This window comes from Mastomys coucha, unplaced genomic scaffold (assembly GCF_008632895.1).
Source record: "Mastomys coucha isolate ucsf_1 unplaced genomic scaffold, UCSF_Mcou_1 pScaffold20, whole genome shotgun sequence".
NCBI classification, from domain to species: Eukaryota; Metazoa; Chordata; class Mammalia; order Rodentia; family Muridae; genus Mastomys; species Mastomys coucha.
Window position 1 is genome coordinate 131,495,721 of NW_022196903.1, and position 23,841 is coordinate 131,519,561.

General features: G+C 42.0%; 1 protein-coding gene across 1 annotated transcript in view; it reads right to left on the reverse strand.

Annotated features, from left to right (window-relative positions):
- The window catches only part of Eps8 (epidermal growth factor receptor pathway substrate 8), a 168,517-nt gene that overhangs the window by 48,491 nt on the left and 96,185 nt on the right, over window positions 1-23,841 (reverse strand). Inside the window, exons 3-7 of the mRNA XM_031383705.1 lie at window positions 12,062-12,141; window positions 10,831-10,907; window positions 1,526-1,593; window positions 370-531; window positions 88-237 (exon numbers count right to left, since the gene is read on the reverse strand). Coding sequence (XP_031239565.1) covers window positions 88-237; window positions 370-531; window positions 1,526-1,593; window positions 10,831-10,907; window positions 12,062-12,120 — 516 coding nt within the window. The 5' untranslated portion in view covers window positions 12,121-12,141. The remainder of the gene's footprint in view (window positions 1-87; window positions 238-369; window positions 532-1,525; window positions 1,594-10,830; window positions 10,908-12,061; window positions 12,142-23,841) is intronic.

The following is a 23,841-nucleotide window of genomic DNA, read 5'->3' on the forward strand; positions in this document are numbered from 1 at the left end:
CCCCCCCCACACACACACATGAATTAATGGGAGGCTGACTCCCCCCACACACACACATGAATTAATGGGAGGCTGACCCACTCTTACCTTAACCTCATCACACTGGAAAAGGTGAAGGTCCGGCTTGTTCTGTGTTGGCTCCTTGCATACCAAGGCAAGAATGGAGTCATAGCTGCATGCATGTACCACTGCTTGGCAATGCTGAATTGTGTTTAAAGGGAAATTCTCCAATTCATTCTGTATAAAAAGAGTAAATATTTGACAGTGTCAAACCGTCTCGTGTGTTCCAAGAATCTGTCCTGCCTGCACACACTAATACTTGTAGTGCATTTCTTGAAGAATGAAATGGCATAAGCTTCCCAATCTTGCCTTTGATTCTAAGTCAATCAGGCTCACAGCTCGGCCATCCACCTGGAGAATCATATCTTGAGTCCACACTTTGCCCTTGGCATCCAGCAACTTCAGCTTTCTTATTCCGTCTTCAACAGTGACCATAGCATCTTTCCGATCCAGCACGAAGGTGGTCAGGTGCTTATGATGAGCAAAAAAAAAAAAAAAAAAAAAAAAGGACCAGAAAAGAAAAACTTTGAGCACACAAATAAAACGCTCTCCATAGCTATTTTCCAAAGGAAGGAAGAATTTGCATAACAGAAGTCAGTCAGCAGAGAACCAAAGGCTTAACCCAGCACCCTACAATCTCAGTCAGCTCCTGAGAGGGTGGAATCGAGTGGCCTTTTTTGTTGAACACAGAAAACAATGCCAGGATTTGTAAGATCCCTGAACCAGTCCTACTGAGTTACATGGGGCTACAACAGCATGGTATAAAGACAAGTTCTTAGTAGTGAAACATAAACAGCACTTCCTTAAATTAATGACTCCCAGACCCGTTATTCAGATAGCTATTTCAATGCAGCACAAAAGCTGCATTCCTAGCGGCAGCTACAACCTGCACAGGTCCCCAGGAGCCGCAGCTAGGGTTCTGGTCTCTAACAACCTCCAGGTTTGTCCTCTCCTGAAACCACTTTACTGAGACAAAGTGGTTTAGTTTTAATTAAGCATGCTTGAGACGAGCAGCAAATGGAAAACAGCAATTTAAAGATGACGTCCCTGCTTACATGTTTTCAACTATAAACAAGGGGTCGTTGTGATTCCAATTAAGAGCAAGTATCTTCCAAGCTAAAAAAGAAACTAGGGTTTAATGAAAGCTAGCGATGACACCAGATAAAACTAAAGATAAAACTGAGCTGCTTGGTGCATCACAGCTTAATGTCAGTGCTAAGTAGGGCCTTCCCCCTGTTTTAGTTGGGCTAACAGTGGCCAGTGAATAAGTTATTTCAATCTATTTCTTTTGAAACACCAATTCTCACAATCGCTTTACCTGAAACATCTCAGTCTCACAAAGAATGAACGCATCTTAAAGGGAAGACCCATACAACGGAAAACACATCTTATTTAAACGAAATGAAACACAGGTCTTATTTTACTCCCCATCTTTATGTCCCTTAAGAGTCCAATAAGTTCTTACTTCCACTCGGTACTGGGACACGTCCGACACACTGCTGACACTGTCTCGGGCATAGTTCTTCCTTTGTTCTGAAAGGTAAATTTTGAGAAGTCATTATTTAGCTACTCATAGGCTTGAGTTCGTACGTTAGAGTCACATGGCACTTCTGAGCAAGTCCATCTCACATATGAATGCAGTAGCTGTCAAATCCCTACTGTGAATTCTGTCTGAAAACACTCCTTATTCACCAGCAGGCCCAAGGTCATGAGAAAAACTAATGGTATGCAGGAGCCTTCAGACCCAAGCTTAAATCCTCAGGGTTCCAAATGTCAAGATTATAAATTCCCTAGGTTTTAAAGATTTTTTAAAATTGTGTGTGTGTGTGTAGGTATGTGTGCGAGAATACATATACACAAGTGCAGGAGCCCACGGAGGGCAGGGGGAAAGAACCGGGTCCTCACAGCTGGAGTATAGACAGTTGTAAGCTGAACTCTGACCCGCCTATAAGAACAACACACACTCTTAACCACAATGCCATGCCTCCAGCTCCCACACTGTAAGTGGTCTAAGAGAAAAAGAGTCATCTAATGTATAGGTTTTATTAATCAGGAACCTACTGCTCATAAAAAAGAATTTTTTTAAAAAAAAAAAAGCTTGCAAATGTCATCTGTTGCTGTACTTAGGTCAAAACACAAGGGCAGATCCTGTCGTAGGTGCCATACTGCATGAAGGGGATGGCCCTGCTATAACAGACACCAGGAGGGCCATCTCCTTTCACAGCTTTCAAATGGGAGATGATGTTAGAGGAGATTCCAAACTGATTCAAACACGAGCATTGTCACAAATATGACTGTCACACGTCAAGGGAACACACAAGCAGGAGACGCAGAATAACAGACACAAACTAGAAGGGAAAAGGGGGCACTTAGGAAGGCAGTGGCTACACCCAACCACTCAGCAGGCGGGGGGACCTTTCTTTTTAAGATGCTGCAAAAGCAAAAAATAAATAAATAAATAAAAAATTATCAATATTTGATATTTGTTCATTTCCAATCAAGGAGTTGATTTGGAAATTCAGGATTGCTTTAATTCTTCTGAAGCAGAATCCTTGGATGAAAAGGACCTAGTGTGTGATCAGGGGACTCCGTGATTCTAAATGTAGCTTTGAGTTTATCACTAAGTAAGAAACTAGATTTAGGTAAGATTATTAATGGTTCGGGTGTTGGGGAATTGACTGCAATATAATGGGTTAAATGTAAAGTACCCTAAAATCTTAAAGCTTTGGCAAACTTAAACTTTGGTCTTAGGTTGTGTGTGTATGAGTGTGTATGTGGGATATATGTCATATGTGTACTGATAGATACATACATATACATATATAGATACATAGATATGTCATATGACATATTTATGATATATTCATATATTAAACATGTATATCTACAGATAGACAATAGGTATGTATTAACTTTCCTATCAGCCAGCATTTTCTAACTATAAACATGTTTCCTTCCACTCTTAGGTGCCCTACACTGAAAGGGTATGTAAAAATTGAAGGAAGACCAAGCTGAAATGTCTAAATTACATATTCAGACTGGAAACATTAGAATCTAATGTTTTTTTAAAACATGATAAATGACTGATATGCAAAAATATGGAAGCAAGGATCTTCCCATTTATATTTACCCAGAAAATCCCCCGTGCTCCTCTTGACATCACTCGCATTGATGCGGTCTATTCAAGTTTTGCTTTTGCAGCATTAAAATGATTCAATGAAAGCACACACACCACACAGTTCAACCTTGGCTACCTTTCTTTTTTTGTTTGGATGATGATCGGAAGAAATATGCTCCATCTGTTCCTACCAAAATAATGTGGTCAAAAGAAAGAGTTGGCTTCCCCTACAGTTCACATTTGAATTCGCATTCGAAGCCCACACCTTCCCCCATAATTATACCTCACACATAAAGCAAAGAGATTTTCTATTAGCTGAGGATCAATGTGAGTCATTAATATGTAGATGGCTGTTCTTGGGAAAACCCCTGACACACATGGGACACAATGCATAACTCATGAAGACATCTGGCAAGAACACTACTTCAAAATCACAGGTTCATCAGCTTCTCACTCAACTCTCTGGCACAGCCCCAGAGCATAAGAATGGTTATTGTCCACTGATTTGACCTGTGGATAGCAGAGGAAATGGCCGAGGTTGTCATGGTACCCGATGACCAGGTGATATGGTGGCTCCAGGATGTTGGAATGCTTGACTGGGTCTTCCAGATAAAATGATTGGCAAACACAGGTGAAGGGTCAAATACTGCATGAGGTGTGTGTTCTGAAGAAGAGGAGAAAGTTCATCCCCCAGGTGTCAGAACACACAGTATCTCAACCCCAGGAAGACATAATTTACAGGAGCAGAAAGCGAGAAGTGTGATAGCAACTGTTCCTTTTGACTTGTCAGACAGTGAGCTATTGTCCCTAATATTTCTGACTTGCTTTTTAAATTTTTTTTTTACCATGCTTCACAATGAATAAGATGTATGTCATAGAAAAGTACCTTCGAAGGACCCTAAAAATATATTAATGTCATAAAAATGATTTAGAAAGAAAATAATTCTGGTGATATAAAGTCAAGAGATAAAGTTCACTATTAACATTTTAATAGGCAATTTTGAAAGGATGCATCTGAAAGTCAGTTATAGTGTCTCTTTTGATGAGAATTCTGTGCATTTCTAGGTTCAGTGGACCCTAAGCTGGAAACCTTACAAAGCTTTGCAACAGCTTGAGAAGAGAAGCATGAATGGAGGCTTTCAATGAAGCTATCAAGAGGAAGCCATAGAAAGTCAGCACTTTTTCCAACAGTAGTTATGATTCTTAGCTGCATATGACCATGGGCTTTAAAAGCAACTTTGTGGGTCCCACCCTAAAAACTCTCCTGTACTAGACTAGGGTTCATCAGGTCACTGGGATTTATAAAGCTCCACTCTGGGCTGTGGAGCCTGGGACAGAAACCCATGAAAACACCACCTCATCTATAGTGTGCTCCTTGAGAGTCGACGCTGCCATTCATGTTAGGATACAAGGAACAGACAAATGTCACATTAACTAACAAATAAATAAGCTTGGGTGCAGAGCTTTGCGTTTCTCAACTCCCCATACAAAATCCAATGTTTCTCCATCTCTCTTTCTGCTTTCTTTGCCCTCTCCCATGCCCCACTTTCTTTCTCTATCTCAAAATAAAATTATACCTAGGAACAACTTTATTTTCTTTGAATAACACTTGTGATGTTTCACTATTTTTTTTTCTATTAGGCTTAACCCCATGAAACAGAACACACAAACATATTCTGACAGATTAGATTCAATAACCAATGAGAAAATTTCTTTGTAGGTCACTTTAGCCCTAAGCTAACAGGCTCTAACACAAACTAACAGCCAACCTTGGGGTCAGAAACTACAGTTTCATCTAACTGTTTAGTTTGTGCAACTGTACCTCCTCAGATAAACTAGCACTGGTCCTCACACTTGTTTTTATCTATTTTGTTCTCGATGGTAACATTTTAAAGGGTTAAAATTCAGACAGGCAGCTGAGACTGAAAACTTTCAAGTTTTCTTTCTCTAAAAGTAAGGCAATGCCTGGACCATTAAACAGAAAACACAGCAAAGATCGGCTGTGGAGAATGTCTTTATCTAAATAAAGCCAAAGGCTACAGTTCATGCTGTGGCGCTCTTAGCAACAGCAAAGTAATTTCAATCAGTAACAACTCTAAAAAGCTCAGGAAGTCCCTGAATCTGACCAGATTTGCTAGGCCCCTCCTTGTCAAAGTAAGCAAGCAATAAAGGCTCAGTGTCACTCCCAGGGGAGGAAAGCTGAGCTGCAAAGATGCCCCTGAGACCAGATGCCCCTGGTCAGCTGACTGGAAGAAGCAGAAACTAGCTGAACCAGAGGTTTAGATCAATTGAGAAAAGGACATTCTCAACTTGTTGAGTCACTTGCAGGCTGTGCAGTGTGCTCCAGGTTCCCGCCTTGGCATACTGTCAAGCATACTGGCATGGGCTTTGGTGATACAGCTCTTTGAGTCGTTTCTGCTTCTGTAAATGACATCTCCCACCACACACACCCACATTGCTGTAAGTGACCTCAGTAAAACTCAAGGTTCCCCAAGATGGACTTTAGTGGTATCTGCATTTTGGTCTGGCATAGGCTCCCTATCTAGTGTGAATAGATTTTGTGCTACATCTCCCCAGGAAAAGTTTTGTCACACAACAGTGCCATATACGTGGCTCATGCCTCCCGAGCCTAGAGGACGATCTCTTGGAATTGGAATGGTTGTGAGCCACTATTTGGGTCCTGGGAATTGAACCCAGGTCCTCTGCAAGAGCAGCAAGTGCTCTTGAACCCTGGGCCACCTTTCCAGTCCCAGGACATCTACTTTGTTCATATTACTGAAACTTCTGATTCAGCTGTTTTGTTACAGCTTAACCCAAGACCCAGTCACCTTTCTTTATTGAATGAAAGACACTGAAGGTCACACATTATTTTGAAATAATGTCCACATCATTATTAAACCTCAAAATTCTTGTGCAATGGTAACAGTCAGAGGTCAGCTGTAGAAGCCCATTTTCTTCAGTCACTATGTGGATCCCCAGCCTCAAACTCAGATCTTCAGGCATGGCAGTGGGAACTTGTACCTGCCAAGCCATGGCTCTGTCCCCCAAATTAGTATTCTTCTTCTTGATATAGTGGGTGTTTGTTTTTTCTCATCTTATTTCAAAAGGCATTACTTTACACTCTCCAGTTACCACCAAGCTCCTGGCATTTTTTTTTTTTTTTGAGACAGGGTTTCTCTGTGTATCCCTGGCTGTCCTGGAACTCACTCTGTAGACCAGGCTGGCCTTGAACTCAGAAATCTGCCTGCCTCTGCCTCCCAAGTACCGGGATTAAAGGCATGTGCCACCACTGCCCAGCTCATTAATTCTTTATATTCATTCTACAAGTAGTTATAGTTATTGAGCAGAGTTATACATGAGTGGCTGTGCTAATCAATAAACACAGGGAAGCCTGCAGTGAACAAGTCAAATAGAAGCCACCTTCATGGGTTGATTGTGTGCATTAGATTCACATTGCTTTTTATAATAACCATATAATCTCTCCTATAATATCTAAAAAATACTATGGTGGACTTTTCAGAGCATGGTTCAAGGCTCAGGTCCTCTGTAAAACCCCTGCTGACCACACCCTTGCTGGCCACGCCCCAACAAGCAAAACTGCTCTCCTTATCCCACTACATCTACTTTCTGGCATCCAAGCAGACTTGAAAAATATTCCCATGAATATTTTATTTGACTTGAATTAATATTTTATTACTATATTTATACTACCTTATATCTTAATACATCTGTGGTATATTTAGTAATAAATTTAATTAATATTTTGTTAGCCTTTATTACCACACTTTTCTTCTATATATGGATAGACAGTTTTCTCAGCAATATTTGATAAGAGGCTATCTTAACTACAATGTAGTTGTAGTTTGGGTGTCTCTGTTGATACTCAGATCACTGTAGCTCTGTGGGATTTACCTCTGGTTCCTTTCCTCTATTCCATTGGGTCATATGTCTTGTTTTGTTACTATGGCTCTATAGTATAATTTGAATTCAAGAATTCTATTATCTCTAGCTGGAATTTTTCCAGCAGGATGGCTTTGTGAACTTGGAGCCTTTGGTGCTTCCATCTGCATCTTAGGGTTATCCCTTCCATGTCTTTGAAGAATGGCATTGGAGTCTTGGTGGAGATTCAAAGATGGTGAATTCAAAGATGCTTTAGGTAGCACAGCTTTGTTCACAATAGTGATTCCGTCCATCCACGGGCATGGAAAGTCTTCATGTCTTCTAATGTCTTCATCAATGTTTTTCTTCAATGTTTTAAAGTTTTCGTCCTAGAAGTCTTTCACTTGCCTGCCTCAGTGATCTTGGCTATTTATTTTATTTTTGAAGATATTGTGAGTGGATGATCTTGGCTATTTATTTTATTTGTGAAGACACTGTGAATGGATGATCTTGGCTATTTATTTTATTTGTGAAGACACTGTGAGTGGATGATCATGGCTATTTATTTTATTTGTGAAGACACTATGAGTGGATGATCGTGGCTATTTATTTTATTTGTGAAGACACTGTGAGTGGGATTACTTTCCCGATTTATTTCTCAGCATATTCATTACTGACGTTACTGATCTTTCTCAGCATATTCATTATTGACGTTACTGAGCTTGCATTCTGCTGCTGTAAGAGTTTACTGTTAGAGGCATTAGGGTCTTTTCAGCATAAAAGGATGTCCTGCCTTCTTCCTCTGGCACGTATGTCCTTCACTCTTTTCTCTTACCTTATTTTACTGTGAATGATGTTGGCGGATTTTGATAATGGCTTAATCTGTATTTATTGAGATAATTATGTATTTTCCCCAATTCTACGTATGTGCTGTTTTATGTTTATTGGTGTTCATATGCTGAAACATCCTTGCATTTCAGAAATGAATAAAACATGGCCATGGGTTATGATATTTTTACTGTGTTGCTGAATTCTATTTTGTAAGCATTTTATTGAGAATTTTTGGATTTATGTTCATCAAGGAAACTTATCTATAGCTCCATTTTTATTATGTCCTTCTCCAATTTTATTATCAGAATAACACTAACTTCATAAAAAGAGTTTGCTAGTGTTCTTTCTCTTTCTGCTCAGGGGGAGGCATGGGAGCCTTTTAAGAGATAATAGAGTTCAGAAGAGAATCCATGCATTCCTGGGCTCCTTTCTGCCTGAAGACTTGAGAATGGCTTTGAACTCATTGTGTGGTTTCTCGCTTTCTCTCCATATAAATGTGTGTGTGTGTGTGTGTGTGTGTGTGTGTGTGTGTTTAAGTGCTTCAGTTGTTCATATTCCCTTGGTTTAACTTGGATATGTGGTATATGGGTTCTGAATAGTTCCTGCTAGTCTATCTCACCAAAATTTACACTACCAATGATAATTTGTCATTTATCTTTGAACTGAGTCAACAAATTTATGGAAATAGAAATGATGATGATCCAGCATTCCAATGGATTTAATAATTACCAGTCTAGAAATGACAGGTTGAAGGGATTATTTAATCTTTACAAAAACCATCTCATCCTTCAAGCCAGTCTCCACACTACAAGACCCTTAGAGTCTTGGATCAGACATTACTGGTCCTATTTTGAACACATATTTATCACAAAATAAGTAGGTGCTGAATGCACCCTTTATATACAAGCCACAAGAGACTAAGCTGTGGTAAGAATGTCCCAATGTGGTTTTTATCCAGAGACACATGGGGACTCTCATAAATCAGAGAAACCTCTCTTTCCAATGAATAGGTTTACAGCAGTTCAAGGTGCTGAAAGCAAGGATGGGCTACTGGTCAGCCTTAAACAAGTCAGTTATGCCACGTTGTCTAAGGCTCAGGGAACACCATGGGAAAGGGAAAGGAAGGAATGTAAAATGTGGATGGCAGGGAAAAGCGCTGTGAAATGCCACCTCCTCTGAAAGACATGGCCATTGCAGTCACAGACTCATGGCCACAGCTAATGCCTGCACTGAGTCTATACAAGAACAGGCCTGTCAACAGTCCAGCATGGATGGAGGAGGGACTGGGGGAACTCAGCCCTTGCTAATGAACTGCTGGCTCCTGATAAATCTGGAGTGAAACAGAGTCACTGCTTTCTATTGCATACCCACTGGTGACCGCAGTAGGCTCCAGGGGATAGTTACAATTCAATGATCACATGAATAGCTCTGGTTAAACTAAACAAAACAATCAAAGACACAGACCTAGGAAGAAGACATTTAGGGAGTGTGGAGGATGTTGGTAGGGATGGGAGGAAGATAAAAGGGCTAGAACGACCAGAATACATTATATATGTGTACGCAACTGTCAAAGAATCAACTTAATAATAAAAAAGTCTCAATTATAACACACAGAAAATTAAAAGTAGCATTACTGACATTATCATAACCATTGAAAACCATATTTATATATGGAATTAAATCCATTTTATGAATGCACAATTTGAGTTGTAAAGTCAACTCACTAATATAGGTCAAAAGAAATACAAAACTTTAGGATTGGCGAGTCTTACCACCAAACTCATAAACCTAATAATGCACAATAATTCCCAAATTTAGAAGATGGTTTTTTTCCTATAATGCACAGTAACAGTGATGATAAGCATAATAAGAGGAAATATTTACAATGTCTGCTCCTATACTACTTTGGAAACAGTTTACTCTAATTTATTTAGTTCTTATTACAGTGTTTTTCAGAGAGCAACCTGGTGAAGTTGAACAAAATGGAGTACAAGCAGATGAAGCCACTCGCTCAAGGTCATTCAGTCACTATGTGGTAGGACTCTACTTGACCATGAGAATTTGGCTGTTAATTATGTTCCTTTCTTGATTATTTATTGTTACAAAAAATGTAAGGCCATACAAATCCTCTGAGAACAGTGGCCTTCCCAAGCCTATGCCTCAAGAGTCTTCACCTGCATTTTTAGTAGCTTGTAGTATACTTTACCTATAAAACAAAACAAAACAAACAAACAAAAACAATAGTAAGCAGGGCTGAGGATGTGGTTCACTGGTAGAGTGCTTGTCTAACATGCACAAAGCCCTCGTGTCAGCCTCGAGCATGGAAGAAACAGGACATGGCAGCATATGACCACAAAGGTTAGGACTCAGGAGGTAGAGGGAGGAGAATTAGTAGCTCAAGGTTATCCTTTGCTACATAGTGAGGTCAGAGCCACCTGGGATACATGAGATTCTGCCTCAAAAACAAAAATGATGCATATATAGGAGAAATTATAGAGATTACTGCAAGTCTCAGAAGGATGAGAGCACACATTTGTTGAGTTTGTAATCCAGAAAGAAATTCTGTCAAGATAACTAGTCACACTGAAATGGTATCAATAGCTATACAGAAAGGTGCGTCACCTGGGACTGCACAGTTTATCAGTCGGGTCGGCTACAAAGAACAGCGCACACATCGCAAATAGCACAGGGGGAGTCACACTTGAGGCTTCAGCACCAAGCACTGAACTTCTTAAAGCTTTCAGTACATTTCAGGCACAGTTCCAGGACAAAAGAAGAAGCAAGAGCTCATAGCTCCGGTTTTGTAAAGATTCTAAAGCAGCCATTACCTAGCTAGCTCTGTCATTTTTAAATGCTCCAGCCAGTTATGTCCTTGTGACCTTGAAAATGCAAATCTCTAAGGAGTTAGACATAGACAGTGCCCATCACACAGCAGTACATACCATAAAGGGCCTTCGCACTTGTTCTTGAGCTGTGTTCTCTGTCCATCTGGGAGTAGGGTGGTGAAGATCCGTAACCACTGCAATAATAATAAACAAAAAAAAAAATGTTCATGGTCATGAGTTAAAGTCCATAGTAGGTAAGGAAACTCAGAATCAAGAGTTTGAAATGTCGATGTGCCATAAGCACCAACTGTTTTCTTCAAAACAGACTGAGTTTACACTAACTGAAGTAGCCAATAGGAGCAAGTTTCTGCTCAGGTGAGTCATGAATAAACAGAATAAATCAAGTGATGCCACTGAGGACCATGGTGCTAGTCTCAGCCCAGTCAGGACTACTGCAGAGAACTCAACAATGTTTGACACTCACATTCTGTGTGACCTGTTACAGTTCCCCAGTGATGTCAACTATAGGAGAATAAATACTATTTTTTACAAGTACTGTACAGTTAACCTAAATAAAACATCATTGCTAAATCTGACCTGCTGTATCATATACCTGACCTCTTTTGCGGATGTTATGTGATATAAACACTGGTTTGTTTCAGTTTAACCAGTAAATATTTATTAAGCTTCAAAACCTAGAACAGAGAGGATAGGAAGAAGAGGAACTGTCCATAAGACAAACAATCAAAAGAACCACACAGGCCGATACCTGAATAAAACTAATAAACATATCAAGGAATGACTGATTTTTTTAAGATCAGGATATACAATGGCAAATACCTATATAGTATACACTAAATGCTGATGAACATTCCTCAGCTCTATACAAATAACAACAGAATGTTTCAGAGACATCCAAAGCTCTGAAGTATTATTTATATTAATGAAAAAAGATAGCAAGACATAAAATTGCAGCCAATAATACCTTCCAGCTACACGACCGTTTCCTTAGGGCTAGTGTTTTCTGGGCGTTTGAAAATAATAGTTTTTGATAATAACATGGGTTAGTAATAAAAAGGAGACCACTTCTGAATGAATTAGGGATGAGTTGAATAAGGAAATGTAAGTAGTATTTTCATTAAAAATACGTTTTAAACTAGCTAGGCTTAGTGACACATGATTGAAACATTATCCCGTGGGAGGCAAGGGTTGTAAGATCAAGGTTAGACCAGACTACACAGAGAGTTCCAGGCTAGTCTGTGTTTCAGAATAAGAACATCTCACTAAGACAAGCAAACACCAGCACATTAAACCCTGCCCCAGATTACACATGCACCTCTTGACTTACTTCAGTTGAGAAGGGTAGATTCCATAACCACTAGGGTGGTTCGACATATGACCATTCATGCCGGCTCTCACGCCTCCGTTCTAAAAATAGAAAGGCACATAAGGTCAAAGGTAATAGACGAGTTAGGACATCCGGGTTTTACTGCCAGTTATCCTAGAAAAGCAAACGTATAGGTCTCCGCCTTCGAGCACTCAGGCACACAGGAATGCATGGGCTTCAGAAACCATTTTAAATGCATTTTTAAAATGGAACAGATTTCCCTCAAACGAGTGGAAGAGAAGGCTTAACAGGTAGAACAAACAAACAAACAAAGAAAAAAACCAAACCATAACATAAACAAAGACCCAGCTGGTTTTTAAAACTAGTAGACAAACTATAAGGTAATTTAGCTAGCTAAAGAAAAACCTACAAGAGACTCCTCAACCATCTACATGGAGTGCGCAATTCTAGACCCTGCCTCTATCACCTGCCAACTCTGGAAGATGTTAGCCCGTTACCTCATTAGAAAAGTAACTAACGTAGACTCAATCTAATGAAAAATGGATAAGATACAGAAAAGTGCCCAGAGGCAAACCAGACCCTGTAGAGATAACTCGAGAGAGAGCTCAGGCTTAGCCCGTGTGAGGCCCTGGGCTCAGTCCCCACGGAAATGAATCAGATGCAATTCGATGTGACTCATCCAAAGTCCTGTCAATTGCCGCTCTGGCTTTGCAGTTTACCATGCATCTAGCTTTCTCTCTTTTCTCTCTCCCTTCATTCATGGCACATTTAACATCTTATTTGTTTTTCTAACACACTTTGATTCATATTTTAAGACAGCATTTCCTTACACATTCCTTTTATTTTCTCATGAGAAAGTAACTGTCAAAATCAATACTTAGTATTAAACTTCAGAAACCATTTTAAATGCATTTTTAAAATGGAACAGATTTCCCTCAAATGAATGAGAGAGAAGGCTTAACAGGTAGAACAAACAAACAAACAACAAACCATTGTTGAATATACCCAAGGACCAGAGTTCTATCCCTGGAACCCATGCTGAAGGGTTCCAGGGATAGAACTGACTCCTTAAAGATGACCTCTGATCTCCACGGAATGCTAATACATGCAGGCATGTGCGAACACACACACACATGCCACGTGCACACAATAGTAAGAAGAGTAAGAATGAATAATATATAAATTCTTTAAAATTGCCTTCAAAGAAGACAAATGAGCAAAACTAACTAACAAGCTCTCATTATCAGCAGAGCTGCCCGCTCCCTCCTTTCTAGAAAGATGATATGTTGCTGTTCCAACCAGTATCTACTCAGCTCTGGGTCCACAGTCTTCCTGGACTTCTCTGTCACTAACCCACCCTGAATTACATTTTGTTTTCCTGGTTTTGTTTTCTGTGTCCTTTCAATGAATTGCTATTTCCAGTCAACCTTAAGGGAGGATACACATACTCACTAGCTTTACTGTGAGCCCAGGGTCCGAGTGGGAGGTGCAGACAGTTATAGAACACTGAGTTGTAGCAGGTACTAAGACAAATGATATGGCTGCAGCCACACAGCCACAAGTGGGGGGATAAAAAACAGACCCTTACTGGATAAATACAGAATTATAAAATGCACTTGCTGTTGTCAAGGAAAGTTCAGGTTAGCGTGGGAGTCTATAGGAGGGGAACGTTTCAGATCAGAAGGACATTAAAGAAATCATATCCAAGACTCAGTAATTTCTAGCTAATTCTTCCTCATTCTTTCATCTCGGTTCAATCAGTCACAATGCCCTTGCGGAGCTCTTATTGACCCTCCTGAATAAATAGAAGCATATTATCAGATACTCCCCACAGTACAAACAAACCTTCCAAGTTCCTACAACAGCTGGAGCTTTTCATGTGTTATTTAGTTCCTGACTTCATCAGACTATTGGTTCTCAAAAGGCCTGGACTCTTGTTTGAGACCGCTGTTGTTCAAACACCCAGAGGACACTTGGCACTCAATAGGTGGCCATTAAACAGGAGTCCAAGGCAAGAAGGAAGACAGAGAAGCCAGAGTCCTTCTTTCCAAAGAGCAAGTGGTCTTAAAGGGACAGTATTAATTTCTACAGACTGATGTTAAGTAATTAAGTCCTGGTTTGATGGGCTCCACTCAAAATCCAGTAGAGTTTGTGGAAGGAAAAGCCACACACATACTTTTAGTAAGGACTGGCGCTTGACACTGCTCTTAAATAAAGGTTAGAATGTATAGGCTCCGCCAAACACTAAAGTGACTTCCAGCTTCCTGACTGTGTTTTCAAATGAGCCTACTGCTCGAAGACAAGCATTTAGCTAGAGGAACTGGGAAAGTGAGAGATGTGTCATCTTAACACCAACCAAACAGTTACACCCATTCACAAGTTGAATCCCTCTGAGGAAATGAGCTCTAGAGGAGACCCTGTGAATACAGTTCCCTACATTCAGCAAACCACGGCGGCCCTCCCTTCTGGGAGGGAGACAGCCTTGTACCCTTCTGGGAGGGGTACAGCCTTGAGCACCAGAGGCTGACACATGGCACTACAGTGAACCTAAATAAGCAACAGGAAGGATCAGTTACTGTCCACGAGCAGCTGCTTGCCCCGCCCACACACCTGCCCAGCTGTTCCTGCACAGTGTTGCAGGTCTTCTTCTGTCTGAAGCATATAAGAGCATCACACTTGGGTCATTTCTGACTCCACTCTTGTGGGAACCTTGGGTATCCCAAAGTTAATTTTAAAACCCTTATGTTCTACGCTCGCTTTTCAGCTGTTGCATTCATTTGGTTCCAAGACCCAAAGAGTTCACCCAAGGACTGAAGAGCAAAGCAGGGGGGAGTTCCCCTCCAGAATGAACATCACCTCTGCACTGTGTGCTGCAGGGGGAGCTAAAGTCAGAGAGTTCTGCGCAGCAAGACAGCAGGACAAAGGGCACATGTCTACAATCCCAGCACTGGGAAGGTGAAAGAATCAGACCCCTTGGCTTGCTTAGGACCAGGTAAAAGGTAAATGGCTCTCAGGAAAACAAAGTGCACAGTACTTGAGGAATGACAGGGTGACCTGTGCCCTTCACCTGCACAAACATAACCCCCCCCCCCCCGTACACATAAATGCACATGCGCACATGTACATACACAAATATTCACGCCTATACTAGGTGAGTCTTCTGAAATTGTACCTATGTATCTATTTCCATTTCTATTGTCTTCAGCTTTCAGTTTTGAACCATACAACCTTGGCACAGGAGTGAGCCTATCAAGGAGGCATTTACTGGTTTTCACAGTAGGAATGTCCCCCCCTAAGCTCTCAGTGACTTGGCGGTTTACAAAACTTCCCAGTGTCTCCCAGTTTCCTCTCAGAAGACTCCCAGAGTACCAAGCTAGCATGCTCAGTCGGTGCCTTGCAGGTTGGGAATAGCAATTGAGAGCTAGAAGGAATGGGCTGGGGGTGAGACTTTAGCCACACAAGACTCCCTCACAGTGTGGCTCCCGCAAGTGGCAAGTCAATTAAGTCTGTCATAAACAGAGAGCATTCTTCTTTTCTTAGCTCTTGGGGCTGCTGTAAACATAAAGTGAGGCAGACAAAAGTTTCTTCAAAAGTTTTCTTTAGAAAAGAGGGAGGGAGAGAAAGGGAGAAGAAATGCTCTTTCACAGCAGGCTGGGCGGTTCATTCAGAATATAAATGAAACCTCCAGGCCTAGCGCTGATTTTGATCTGGTTTGCATTTCAAAACCACAGCAGCTGGTTTTAATGAAAAGTGGTAGCCCCCAGGCGGGCATCCCCTCTCCTGTGTTTGGTTCTTCCTAGGAGCCTAATAAATGCGTGGCTTGTGCTCTGTTTTAAAAGAGCAATCTGTCCGACTCTGAGGACGTTAGAGAAGGGGACAGAGAAATGTCAATTTGCTAAACTGAATTTCAAATATAGAAAGTCCTCCCACTGGGCTGCTGTAGTCTCATGTGTCACTGTGGTCATGTGGCGTTCCACATGGGGGCTTCAGATGTCCAAACATAGCCAGCACAGAACTCTCGTCCCAAAGGAAACGGTGTGTTGCTCTGTGTGTTGCTCTTCTTCCTACAGGCTTTTAAAGAAATGCTCAGTCTGACGCCTAGGTAGCACGCAGATCGATGGTAAGAGAGTTCAGCTCTTACTGGCAACACAGGTGTTTTCATTTTCACCAACAGCATCACTCTATGGTCTTGCAAATGCAGTTAAGGACAGCCGTGCCCTTCTCCTGGAGGGTACGAAAACCCATCACAATAGCTGCCAAGTGTCTGGTCTCTCAAGTCGTAGTAGTTGTTAGAACTTTTCTTGTGAATGCTGAGGGAAGAGTGACAAGGGACAAATACAGCGAGCATCACTGAAGTGGGGGAGTTGCAGTCAGATGAAACAGACAACCTAAATTCATAGTAGAAGGTTGTCAGAATCCTAGACAGAGACAAGCACAATTTCAGAGTTCCCCTCCTTCACCCTCGATTGTGGCTGGTGTCAGTTTTCATGACTCTGGAAGATCTCACCTACCCAGTCTTGTTACATGATGAAGCTAGTAGTTCTCAACCCAGTGAGCATCCATTCAGATGCCTTCTCTAAATGCCAAGGCCTTCTTTGTTGTTTGAAGTGCTTCTTTGGATTTGACAGGGGATCTTGGACAGGGGAATCTTTGGATTTGACAGGGGATTTCAATGTTATTAAATGTCTCAATTGAAGACATAATTGAGAAGGGGGTCATTAGTGTTTATGGTTTTAACTAAAAGACATGGAATACTGTCTATAAAAACTTGGGGATTTTGTTTGTTTGTTTGGTTGGTTGGTTTGGTTTTCCGTTTGTTTTGGTTCTCACTCTATCTGCTAGCTTGGAATTCACTCCGTGAGCTGCAGAGACCCACCTTATCTCTAAGTACTGAGATTAAAAGCATGGGTTACCTACACCCCCACCAATTTCTGCCAAAATTTTCTAACACTGCTTACCAACAGTTTTACTTAAAACCTCAAAGCTGAATCCTGGACTGACAATACAGGGAAACTGAGAGTTCAAGAAGTCTGTCTGGGCTCTAGACAGTTCAAGAATGGCCTGAACCACATAACAATACTCTATCTTAAAACAAAGAAAAAGATTATTTTAAAGAGTTAGGAGTGTAAGTTCTTGTTAGAGTGCCTGCCTAACCCACACAAGGCTCTGGGAATTTTAATTAAAGTCTACTTAAACTGTAGATAAATTGTGATTATAAAATAAACCTTAAATATTTAACATAATTTTTTGCTTTATAGGAGAGTTTTAAAACACACTAGCCCACAGAGTTCTGTTATACGCCATTGCCTTATTATTAATTTACACTAGCATGAACCAGCAGGGTCAATTGCTCATTCAAGCCAAAACCTCATTATGTTATTGACCCCATGTCTCGGTCCATTCCAGGATAAGCTCCGCAGTATTGTGTCATGCTTAGTCTTACATGTCCTGGCTCCTATAGACAGATATCTTCTCCCTCCACCCCCTTTAGCTTTTGGATGCTTTTAGACTCTTTGGGTCTGCCAGAAACAGCTTATTACAAACTTCCTTAAGACAACACAGGCTCTTTCACTTGATTGTCTGGAAACAGCAGTATCTGTGGGCTAAGCTTCCTCCGACAGGGTTGAAAGCTTTCCCTGTCGAAGGACGCCCTGTGTCCAAATTTTCCCCTTCTTTTTAAGGACAGCAGTCATTACACTGGGGTGCACGCTGACAGTCTGACTTCGTCTTGACTACAATGGCAAAGCACCTATCCAAATGGCAACATATTCATGCCAACCCGTACCAGTGACCCTGATTCCTTTATGAGGAATACTGAAGTCAAGACATTCTGTATAGCTTCCCTCAGCCACAGGAGACACAGAGATATGGCATGTTGGCTTCATCTCATCATATGATGAGACTCATGGCTTGTCATGGTCACATCAGTCAGGGACTTGGGTCTTACCTGGGTTCCCATTGTTAAGTGGCTCTAGAAAAGTAGCCACTCTGTGGATCAAAACAACAGCAAGTGACTGTCTTGCTTTGAAGGAAGACTCCACAACCCAAGAGGGGGTGCCTTCATCGATTTTTAGAATTTTCTTCTGTGGGAGGTTATTCTATTCTCACCCGTTCCTTCCTTCATTCTCTGTCTTTATTAATTAAGCGGAAATAAAAGAATAAAAAAGAGCCCTGCTCCATTGGCTGGAAACCCAATTATTTCTCTCCCGTGAAAGACCTGTTTCAAGAGATTCAGAAAGGAGTCGGGCTATACTTTAGTTCTGCACCAGGGACAGAATACCAATTTTCAAAAAAAAGCAGTCAGGAGAACCAGGGCATGGGCAAGACCCAACCCTGAACAAAAGACCTCAGCAAGCGCCACCACAGGAAGAGCAGAATTTTAAGAAGGAAGCTTCATCCAGGAAGTTCAACTCTCCCAGGAGTGAAAGGTTCCTCTGTTCAGATTCCTAGGAGGCAGGTCACAGTGGTCTTCGTCAACCAGGGGAAGACAAAGCGGAGACTTTGTGACAATCCATTTTCTAGCCATAAACATATCGGGGACCAGCACATAGGACTGAGAAATAGAGGGGAAAGTCACTCCACTCTCCACAACCCCCCACCCCCAGCACTTTTTTCAATGTCTGCCTCCTGTTATCAACCTTAAAGGCTAGTAGTCATTGACCAGCATTGAGGTCTACTGCAGAGACTCCTCCAGCCACTTGCTCCATTGAGCAATGCATATCAAATCTCACCAGGGATCTCATGTGGCACATTTTTTACAGTTAGGTGACGCTTTCCTCCCTGGCAGTGACATTGATTACATTTGTACAGTTCAACATTTTCCCTCAACAAAGGCAAACAGATAAAGAGCTATCAGGGTCTGACCGGCATAGGGAGCATGGGAAAACAGGGATTCATGCTCTAAGAGGTTCTTAAGGAGATTGACAAGGTCGGATCCCATTCTGATATGGAAATGGATTCTAAGAGAGCAAGTCATAGGCCTTTCCAGGCACAGTCAGAGGCACTCTAGTCTCAGATGAGATGTAACATTTGCTGTTTATCTTTCTCTTTTGGCATGATTGATCTTAACACTAGCTCTCAACCTTCCTAATGCTATGACCCTTTAACACAGGTCCTCATAATGTGGTGACCCTTAGCCATAAAATTATTTTATAGCTATTTTATAACTAATTCTACTACTGTTATGAATCATCCTATAAATATCTGATGTGTAGGATATCTGATAATGTGACCCCCTAAATGGGTCACAACCCACAGGTTTAGATCCACATTTAGAGCAAGGGACATTAATGGTGAACACTATACTACATATAATTCAGCCTCAATTCCCTGTGATCATCAGTGTTTCACAAAGCAAGTAATATTTTTCTACCTCTATCGCCTACACTGACCTGAAACTCAGTATGTAGCCTAGGCGAACCCTGAACTCAGAGCTACAGAAATCCCCCAACTGTTGGGCTTGCTGGCATGAGTCATCACCAGGACTGCACAGCACATCCTTACAAATGCTCACAACCTACAAAGAGCTCCTGCTGCCTTTCAGCTGCTGGAGTTCTGAATTCTTTCCATTTTTCTAAATCCTAAGCATACTCCCCTAAGGTGATTTCACTTTAAAACCCTTATTACTAGGCCACAGACTCCTTGGGCCAAAGCAATGAAACTCTGTCTTTTAAAGCCGTTACTAAGGATTTATACAGTAGCCTAATGCAGATGTGCACATCACCCCAAAACACTTCTCGTGTATCATAAAAGAAGATGACTTGTCCAGGTAGGGAGTGTAGTCCCATGGATTCGATGTCCAGCTGTAAAACCAAAAGGAGAGAGGTCTTGATGGTCTGGGTTCATCTCCTCCTGCCTGCCTTCCTGCCAAGATGCTGGATATCCCGAGAGAATGGTGGCCAGCTACAACAGTCTGTCCCTTCCCAGCAGCACCGTGGCCGCTGCTGGCACTGTGGCCGCGCAGGGCCGCACTCACTCAGAGAGCAGAGCTGCAGATAGCACGGTATGCTGAGCTCACCGCGGCCAACCTTCTAAGTCCACCGCAGCAAGTACAGAAAATGTGAAACTTTGGAATCGTGTTGACAACTCCTTTTCCAGATCATCCTGGGCCTTGGGACTGTACTCATAAAGACAAAAATACATGTTTTCAAATGTCTTTTCCTTTATTTTCAATAATCAAGGTGTGTCGATGTGCTATTAGAAATCAGTGTGAGGCCAGTGAGATGTCTGAGCAGGTAAACACGCTTGCCCCCTCAAGCCTGTCAACTGCCATTTGCTCCCTGGAGCCCACGGTGGAAAGTGAAAAGTGACAGGCAGCCAAGAGTTGTCAGGACATCTCTGTCACACACACACACACACACACACACACACACACACACTCCAGTACTTACAATCACACTTATACCCCCACCCTCTATATACCACACCCACATATCCATACCCACCCCACAGCATGTACACATATACCCCCACAATACACACACACACCAATACTTACAACTACACCTATACCCTACCCCCTACATACAACACACACACCAGTACTTACAACTATACTTACACCCACACTTATACCTACACTTACACCTTCACCCCACCCTTACATACAACACACACACACACACACACATACACACACACGCAGCAGTACATACACCCACACCTACATCCCAACCCCCATACATACCATGGCATGCATACACCCCACACCTACACATACATACCCCTACACACTACAGCACACATGGTCCCTCGATGAATACACAAATACACAAAATAATGCTCAATACATTTTTGTAAAGAAACCGGATGAGGGTCTCAAAGTTCAGTGGTTAGGACACTTGGGAGTTAAAATGAAGAGAAAGAGAAAAAAAGCTCACTTTAATTTTGGCTACGGGGTACAGGGGAAGGCCCAAGAAGACAAATGGAATCTAGAGCAGTTTACTGGATCCGCTGATTGCCAAGAACTGCCAACAGGCCCTCTAAAATGCTCATCTTATGAAGGAATGTGCATGGGAAGGGGTTAAGAAAAAGGATTTAGAGGCTAGAGAAATGTCTCAGCAGTTATCAGTGTTTGCTGCAGGCCAGAGAGATGGCTCAGCCGCTGAGTGTCCTTCCAGAGGACCTGAGTTTGCTAGGCAAAATGTCAGGTGGCTCCAGCTGCTTGGTAGTGGTAGTTGTCCAAGACCTCCTGCCTCTGGCCTCTGTGGGAAACCACATATACTCCCCTGCCACACACACGTAAACATGCACATATATATTTAAAAATAATAAAAATAATTTTAAGTGCACTTGCTGTTTGTTCCAGATGGACCAATTCTAGACTCAAAGCAGGCTTCTCACAATGTGTGCAACTCCAGCTCCAGAAGACCTGATACTCTTTTCTGGCTTCTGTGTGCTTATATACACATGATATAAACACACACATACAGACACACACACAACGCACACATACACTCAGATAAACACATACACAAACACACACTCAGACACATACACACACACATACCCACACAATGCAAGGAGAACAGAGTACAAAATTCAAGAATTAAGCAAGAACTGGGTGTCTAGAAAGCACAACAGCTTCTAAAATCAATGGAACTGAAGGCAGGCAAGATGAAGACTTGAGAGTGCACACTGAGGGAGGGAGACATCCAAGGACAGTTGGAGGCGCCAGAGCAGGCAGGCAGAATGCAGGGAGACAGATGTCCAAGGACAGTTGGAGGCACCAGGGCAGGCAGGCCGAATGCAAGGAAGGGCCCGAAGCTGGGAAGGGCCAGGCACTGGGTCTGAAGAGCCTCCTTCCCTAGGCCCTGAGGCTGAGCCAGGCATGGAGGACTGAGAAGAGCAAAGGGGTGGCCAGGCCCCCCCTCCACCGTGATCCCTGAAGAAGGACGTCTGTTACAGGAAATCATCAGTGGCAGTGGCGAGGCTGCAGGGGACGCGAGAATGAGTACCACAGAGAGCAAAGCACAGTCAGATCAAAACTGTGAGACTCAAAAGAAATCATGTCAGACATCATTCGAAGCGTCCGAACATTTGTTAGCAAGATTTTGTGTCAGACAGAGAAAATCCACTGTCTACTTTCCTCTGGGAATCTCACCCCTCCTGTAAAGACACTCTCTTTCACGTATGATGTCTGGCCCTGTATTTTAATGTTCTCTCTCCACTCTTGGTTTTTCTATGTATCGTTAATAACTTCCCCTTTATTTTCCACCTGAAATATGATGCTTTCTGTTATTTCCTTATTTCCTCAATATTTTCTAAACATTTCCACTGTACATAATAAAGGTACTTTATAAGCGTCCGCTCTTCTTACATTCTCCTTTGTTTTAAATTTCCTAGCATCTTTACTCAATTTTCTGGGTCACCTCTTATTTATCATAAGAAGATATTCCTGGCAGATTGATTATAAAAACTCATGGGTTTCTTGAGTGCCCCTGGCTACTGGGTTTCTATATTTTTATGGCCCTAATTCTGTCATTTTTTTCCAGTTTGGTAGTTTAAACATTAACTATTAGCTCATGGAACAGTCATGAGGAAAGTGACCTCCACCATGAACCTGAGCTACTCAGGTGGACTATGAAATATGAGTCCAAGTTTATTCTAAAATACAGGCACCATAGCAACCAGTATGGAAGAACACAAAAACTGAAGGACATTTATGTCCGTCAGAGTCAGCTGAGGTGTTAGCATACACTGAACTGCCTTGTGTTATTATGTCAACAGGCACAGCTCTCAGACCCCAGGAAATACCCAAAGGTCACAAGTGAGGCACTATCCCAGTGAAACAGGGCTGATGGTCTACGAAGAAGGTTCAGCTCGTGTTACTCTTCTAGAAATTAAGTCCTAGCTTTTAAACGTGCCCCGGAAGCAGGAGCCTAAATGAAACCTGAAGTTCACCCTTGGGTACAGAATTGCTAATTTACACACCTGATTATTAGCTGTGCTCTTAGTTTGCTTGCTTGCTTGTGCTAGGTAAAGCTCATGGGAGTGACTAAAACTTGGAACCCATTCTTTATGAGTTAACCCAAAACAAGCACGGAGAGAGCTCTGTATTCACCTCAGAGTCACATTGCCAGCCAAAGTCCTATGAAAATCTTCTAGGGGCATTTACTTATTCATACAGTCATAACAATTGAAGAGAAAGTTGATTAAGGCCAGTAAGTTAGGATTTATTGATCACGATGTTGAAAGTGCCTTCTAAATATTTCTGTGCACAGCCACAGGCTGATACCACTTTAGGCTCCTTTTGTGCAGAGGGTAATGGTTGATGGTGAGACTCATATGTTGTCAGTGCTGAAATGAGTGGCCGATGAGCACTCAGCCTCAAATGGGATGCGTCACACCCCACCAAGCGTGCTCCACCCACCGTGCTTCACAGCACAGGAAAGACAGGGCAGAAGGAATCTAAGAGCTGAAGGATAGAGATGGGGGCCTGAGATGCTGCCATCCAGATATGGTACAGCCATTGTAGCCATGAGCACACAACAACTGTGGTACCTGCACAAGGGTGGGCCCTTCTACTTTCCATCATGGATACAGGAGGGGCTCATGAGACCCTACCCCTTCCAAAGGCGTTAAGTGGCTGTTAATGGTTGCTGAAGGAAAGGTGTCATTTTCTCTGATGGTGTAGCCACCAAGGACTAACTGGGAAGAAGAGGTTCTGAGGGAAAGAAACGAGGTACCACAGAGCAATAGAGAACACGTATAATACAATACATTCTCTCTCTCACTCCATCCTTCTTCCTCATTCTCTTCCTTTCCCTCCCCATGCCCTT